General features: G+C 47.0%; 1 protein-coding gene across 1 annotated transcript; it reads right to left on the bottom strand.

Annotated features, from left to right (window-relative positions):
• Nucleotides 1–267: 267 nt before the first annotated feature.
• Nucleotides 268–6,485, bottom strand: LOC119390635 (uncharacterized). The gene is made up of 2 exons (XM_037658243.2): nucleotides 6,145–6,485; nucleotides 268–589 (listed from the first exon to the last, which is right to left on the bottom strand). The coding sequence occupies exons 1-2, from the start codon at nucleotides 6,418–6,420 to the stop codon at nucleotides 305–307; spliced, it is 561 nt and encodes a 186-aa protein (XP_037514171.1). The 5' UTR covers nucleotides 6,421–6,485; the 3' UTR covers nucleotides 268–304.
• Between the last annotated feature and the right edge of the window lie 546 nt (nucleotides 6,486–7,031).

The raw sequence follows: 7,031 nt of genomic DNA on the forward strand, positions 1-7,031 counted from the left end.
GCAGTCCACGAAGAAAGACACACCAGCGCGTTTATGAGAAGAACGTTGCTTCTGAAGTGAGAATTATTGCCTTGCTGGACCTGACGTCGATGAGAGGAAGATCCAAATCGCGTGGCATTCCACTGCATGATACAAAAATTGTCATGCGAGTCTGTTTGTGTCTCTGCTGACCTGTCTTTGGACTTGTCGAACATGGATCACAATAACAAAAAAATTTCGCAAAACTGCACTGGAAAAAAAATTTAGCTCCCTAAGTAATAAAACGATTTTTTAAAAATAGAACCGCTGTCAAGTAGTGCTCCGTCTAGTCCCGTCTGTTCCGACGGGCTCCACCACCGAAGATGAGCGCACCGAGCAGACCGGCTCCCAACACCACGGCACCAGCGACGGCTGCCGGCTCTATGTAGTTGGTTACTACAGTGCGGGCGTCGACTTCGTCAGCGGGAATTTCAATGTCCAGTTCGCGCAGCAGGTCTTGCGCCCATTTTTGGCAGTTGTTCTTGGTGTAATGGTACTGGCCGGAGTCGCACATCTTCCTCAGCAACTGGTCAATGCGTTCCTTTGGAATGTTCCGCTTTGCAAGATATCTCTGCAGAAATAAAGAGGCCAGTAAGGGTGCGCTAGGTTTCGAACACTCGAATTTGGATGACAAAAACCAACCGGCGCACAAGAGATGCAAACGGAGTACGACAGAACGGAAGCAAAAATGGTACGTATTAGGTTACTCTAAGAATCCATAGCCCTACTTCTCAAGCAGAAATTAGAGAGGTTTATTTGTAGAAAGGCAGAGAGCTTTGCAATCCAATTCACGTGACCATTAAATATAGAAAGTATCGGCAAAACGCATAAAATGCCAGCGTGAAACACCAGCCCACTTCAACGCCTTGATAGCAAGTATTAGCATAAAGGCATGACATCGAATTCGCAACTATGTGGTCGAGTTGTAGTTTTCAGTTACTACCCCAGTAGCATATATACATGAGGTCAAACCTGAAGTTCTGCGTAAGAGTGCGTATGTGTTTTACAGTGTCTAATGAATTATATTTTAGGACTGCGTGCATACAAAGATAAGGGAAAGTCAAAGCATTGGCGCCTACACTGAGAAACAACAGTCATCGTAGTTATTTGTGGTGCCCCTACATCGGAAAAATACGTTGAGCGATGCATAATTCTATTGATACAGCAGTAAACTGCACCGCATGGTACTGTCTTGTTCCCTAGCCTCATGAAAGTCGAATATGGACAAAATTCTCGCATTGTGTGCACTAGCACGTCTAATATGCGATATTATGCATATTCCTCTATAATGAAGTCTGTCCGAACAATGAGTCTAGTTCGATGCCTTTGCAGGAACGGACAAATTATACGGCGCAAATTGACTGGCGTTAACTATCATTTATACTGCGAATAACGGAACGACGACTCGTACACGCGGCGTCAGCGTTGTGCGAAAGACACCAAGCGTCTGAACCCTTGCGCCAAAAGGAATCCTTGAGCAAACGAGGAGCGTTTTCGAAAACGCGACTTGCTTCCGTACGCGTTTGCATTCACGCGCGAAATCTTTATAGCGGTTATATTCTACCCCAACGGCCATGCACTTTGGACGTAGCGTTTAGAGAGACATTTTGCAGTGAACCTTAAAGAACCAATTCGCAATTTCATGTGATATTGCTAATATAGATACAGTCGACACTTATATGAACTTTTGGCTGCTGAGCCTCCACAGTGCATGGCGTAGAAGAATGTCGGCATGTCACGCTGACGTAAATGGCTGCCGAGTTACAAGGAAAAAAAAAGTTCAGAATTTAGCTTATATGTGTCAAGTTTGCCGAGCACACAATGTATCACCAGAATGGTTGTCCATATACGATGACTTTGTTAAACGAAGGCTTCTTGAAGCCGCCGAGTAAACGGAGCTAAGCTGTTCGAAATTTCTATTGGAATATAGATTTTGTACAAATAAGGAGTAAAGAACCATTGCTTAGAGCTTAGGGATTCTATACTATAGGTTCAGAGTTGACATCCTTCCGCTGGAAGTTTCAGCATTTTAATCTATGTGCACGTTTATGTGATGCCGATTCGCTGCGCTGACGTCCCTCACGCGCGTGTGTGGGTGACGTCACACATGAAGCTGGGTAGTACGCTCTTACAGAACCCACTGTGCTATGTACCTTGCTATTCGCATGCCTAAAAATAGGCACGTAATGTAAGCCATTTTGTGCGCTTCGAGAATCGAAATCTATGGAGCTGATTCTTGCTGAAGAACTTTTTAAAAGGCAACTACAGTTATTCGTATGTTTTGCTAAATAGTTATAAAGTGATGGCTAATTACAGCGAATAATTTGATTCCTTGAAAGTAACGAAACAGCGGTAGTCACGCTGCAAAATAATACATAAGAATAATGCAACATTCAAATTTCTGGCAAACTATGGAAGAATTATGCACATGGCGGTTTTCATTTAGACGGTATATTGTATATTGAATTTAAAGACCGCGCAAAACTCTGAATTTTCTGCCTAAATGCTACGGATTACATTACGCACGCAATTAAACTTTTCAATGCCTCCTTAAAGGGACACTAAAGGCAAATAACAATTTATGTCAGAGTGAAAGCTCAATGTGTGACAACGTCTAAAACGGCAATATTATCAACAGCAGTGCCCTACTTACCGAGAAATTAAGCTAAATGTATCACATGATGAGCGCCACGAGTGGGACATTTTCGAAGTGATCCCGATGGCATATAGGGATCTGCCTACAATAAACCACTAGTAATCAAACTAGCAACTATAAAAAAATAACCTTCCGTGCATCAAAAGACGTAATAAAATGCTGTTTGTTCGTTTCCGTTTGATTCATGGAAAAAAGAACCTCTGTGGAGTTGCCATGGGGACAGGCGCGCGTGGTTCAAAGGTTCCGTTTTCGTCGAACTGCGCTTCGCCCGGCGCCCTGCTTCGCTCACGCGGTCGCGTCTCAGTGGTAGTTTCGGGATCGCGTACTGCCGCGTGTGTTTTGCGCGCTCGTGAAAGTCGCTCTGACAGAAAGTTCGACAAAATTCCGCATGCCACGACGCCGGCACTACGAGCCCTCAGCAGCATACCGCGTTCATCGGGGCTCAAGGAGTTCATCGGGGCTCAAGGGGCTCAATTCGGCGCTGAATTGGAGCCCAGCGTCACGAGCCAATGTCTCGTTGTCAAGTTGTCCGTCGACCGCCATTGCGGCGATTGCGGCAAGCTTCGATGGCTTCGATGGCCGTTGTTGCTGCTGTGGGTCCCGCTACTTTCGCTCTGCTGCTACTAGTGCCGGCGGCCGCGCAGCAAAAGCGGGCAACGTTGGGCACGGCAGCAGTGACGTATGAAAGTCGGATTTCAGGCGGGTGATTTGAAGTGCGTTAACGCGATGCGGACCACTAAAACGTGATTTTATTTCAAAATATGCACTTCCTTGGCATAAAAGTAACACTACGAGGTTTCTGGACCGCTATTTCAACAATCAACGTCGACTTATTATTTGCCTTTAGTGTACCTTTCGAGAACGCCATTTGAAAAGCAGAAAAAAAACGGCTATATCACTAAGCGCAATGGCACTGCAACTATGGCTATAGTGAAGTGGATTTCGAAGCAACGTATGGTTCAACGCTCACTTTCATTGATAAATCTGTTAAAGGGTCTTTAAAAGTGTGTCTATATGCTAGGGTCATTTTATAAATTCTTTCAAGACCAAACATGCAGAGAACTATCATATCGTAAGTACTATTCCTAGTTAGAGGCATTCCATCTATTTATTCTTGGTTAACTAAGTAAACTTGTAAAAGGTCCATCCTTCATGAATGTGGTGTAATGTATGATTAAATAAATAAAGGATAGCCTGGCTGAACGCTAAGCCGATCCGAAACTATATCTTGATAGCATTGCACGGCGCTGCCTCTTACTTATCCTATGTTAATATCAGGGCAAAACTAACACAGCTTTCAGCGTTCGCTTTCACTGCTGGTTATTCAAAACTGTATTCCCGCGAATAAGCCGGCAACCACAAATGCAAGCCTCTTAAGCAAAAAAATTGGAGAACGTTCGAGCTTCGCCTTCAGGAGTAGAACGCGATGGCGTAATTGGGCCCCGTAATTTGGAAGGCGTAGTCACGTCCCCAATCGCTAGCCTGGCTTCGCTTCTCGGTGTACACCTCAAGCGTGCCGCAAGGAAAGGAACGTTTGTGCGCGTAAAATTGGCCGGTTCAAACTATCCTAGAATGCTTACTGCAAGTACTGTTGCGAAGTGCCCACTACGCCATTGTTCTTCCTTTTGCAGATTGGCGAAGTACCCACTACGCGTGCGTAAGGCAATACGCGCGCCGCTGCACACTTCATTGCACTGTTGTTGATTATGATAATTAATTATGCCTAAGCACTTTGTAATTGCTGGCCTTTAAACCGACCCCTAGTTGCGCAATTCTTGTGTTTTGACGCCTGGTGCGATTCTGCGCGTCTGCCGCGCAATATTACACGCGTTACGGACACTCCTTGCACTGCATGGCATTCCTATCAGGTTTTTTTCTGAAACAGTTTCAAGCACTGGCGTGGCTCCGTGGTAGAACACCTGCTTGAGGCTTCTTGCCACGCACAAGTCTCAGATCTCGAATTTTCGCTCACGGACGACGCTGATTTTTCGCTCACAGCCGTCAAGGCGTCAACACCGACGCCGGGATTTCTGCGAAACGGCCTCTTTAACGCTATCACGTTAAAAAAAAACGCCAGGCCTGCGCTGAAACCGCAGCACAGTCACAGCGAAAGCAGGAAGAGCGGCGTTTCTAGAGCCCGTTGTAAGCTCTCTTGGGGCTACAGTACAAGTACACTAGAAAGGTACCCACTACGCCATAAATCACAATATTTGTGAAGTTGGGAAGCACCTACTAAGCCATCATTCGTCATTCGGCGGAGAAGAGAGGAACCAGCTACACGTCTGTAAGGCATTATATGCACTTTGTTGACGCGACGACTGATGACGATGAAGAATTATGGCTCAGCTCTTTGTAATGGGTTGGAAGATTTAAACGGCCCACCAGTTATGTAATTTGCATTGGGTGACGCCCGGTCGCCATTTCCCTCTCCCGTTATGCTGTATAAGGTGGGAGAGAAACGTGGGGGGGGGGGGCAAAGAACTTTACTGAGACCCCGAGGAAATGGATCATGCGCTTATGGGCTTCCTTGGCAACCAGTACAAGTGCACTTACGAAGAACCCACTACGCTATAAATCATTGTGATTTTACTGAGACCCCGAGGAAATGGATCATGCGCTTATGGGCTTCCTTGGCAACCAGTACAAGTGCACTTGCGAAGAACCCACTACGCTATAAATCATTGTGATTTTACTGCGACCCAGAGGATATGCGTCATGCGCTTATGGGCTTCTTTGGCAACCAATACAAGTGCACTTGCGAGGAACCCACTACGCTGTAAGTCAATGTAATTTTTGAGAAGTAGGGCAGCAGGCACTGTGCCATTTTTCGTCATTCTACCGAGAGCCGTGGTACCTGCTAAACGCATGTAAGGCATTATGCGCACTTTGTTGATGCTGTGCCTGATGACGATGAAGAATTATGGCAGAGCCCTTTGTAATGGGTTGGAAGCATTCAACAACCTACTCGTTGCGCAGTTCGCATTGTTTGACGCCTGGTTACAGAATTCGCCTTGTGCGACGCTTGGTGCTTATTTTACTCTTCTACCACGCTATACTGCCTATGCTAATGTGGTTCCTTCCCGACATGAAGCCTGAATAGGAGCTTTTTGCAAAGCAGTTTCAAGCACCGGCATGGCTCAGAGGTTCAATACTGGGCTCCCACGCAGAGGGCCCAGGTTCGAACCTCGTTCCAACCTGGAATTTTTTCCTTATTTCGTTTTTTTTTCTTATTTCGAGCGATACTGGTTACGGAAACCGACGGCGGTGGCGGCCGCGGCGGCGGACAACTACGGCGCCAAAAACGGCCGGTGAAATGCTCTCATAACAGCTTTCGCTGTAAAATCCTTAAGTCATGAGACGCTCTTCTTTCCGCACGCTCATTGGCCCATGATCACCGGCTGTGGGTGTGTGCGCCAAGTTCAAATATCTACTACTTCTGTCAAGCGCAGGCATATGTCATCCGTATTTACCTTGTTCTCGTAGTTTTCTAGCGTATTCCTCTTTTTCCAGTACGTGCGGCCCGTCAGGTCTCCATCGTGGTTGTCGGCGTCGCAGATCAGCACCTCGTCCTCGCCGTAGTCGAACACGAGGAGCCAGTGCATCGCCCACGAGTTGCCGCTCGCCGACTGCGACGAAGAGGTCAGCAGGGAAAACGCGTTGACAGCGCCATTGATGGAGCTCCCCTGCTGAAGAGGCCTACTGCAGAGGTACACCTCGCACCAGTCGGAGAAAACGGAGCCCGACATGCTTGTCTTCGTCGACCTCTTCGTCGCCCACGCAGTATCTCGGCGACCACGCTGTCGCGCGTCTGGCAGCTATCTGCAGAGCGGCAGTGCAACTGAATGGTCCCTGCTCGTTCTCTGCGAGATAATAAAGAGCAAATGTTGCACGCAGCCACGCAAAAGCAGCTTCGATAAACAAGACATAGCTCCAACCTGCAGATGAAGCCGCGTGGATTGCCGAGATAGCGCTGTAGTGACGCTAAAATCAGCAACTTACACGCTATCCCTGGACGTGGTAGGGGTGATACCGCCAACAGGGGAATCCCCTTTTTTGGGCTACTTGTTCTTGCACGACCTACCATCGCTTATGAAGTGCAGTTTGAAGACGTGAAGAAAAAATGCACGAGCACGGGCGCTCAATGTGTCCTTTATTGTCCGCGTTCTCATGCAGCGCTGTTTTTCTTAATGGTGGATTTGTACCAACAAGCCAGCATTCAAACCCCTTAAAGTACATCGATCAGTCGCCTACCTGCGGCGGTCATCAGAAAATTCCCTGGTTCAGGCTTACAGCTTTGTACTACCACTAAATAGATGGCTCTTTTCAGAACCACCTAATAAGCGGCTTTGATTCAAAC

Source organism: Rhipicephalus sanguineus, chromosome 4 (genome assembly GCF_013339695.2).
Source record: "Rhipicephalus sanguineus isolate Rsan-2018 chromosome 4, BIME_Rsan_1.4, whole genome shotgun sequence".
NCBI lineage: Eukaryota > Metazoa > Arthropoda > Arachnida > Ixodida > Ixodidae > Rhipicephalus > Rhipicephalus sanguineus.

Excerpts from the sequence above, each read along its gene's own strand:
- LOC119390635 (XM_037658243.2), bottom strand. The coding sequence starts at position 6,420 with ATGTCGGGCTCCGTTTTCTCCGACTGGTGCGAGGTGTACCTCTGCAGT. Across the intron at positions 590-6,144 it reads TAGAAAACTACGAGAACAAG|AGATATCTTGCAAAGCGGAA; the intron begins GTAAATACGGAT and ends TTATTTCTGCAG.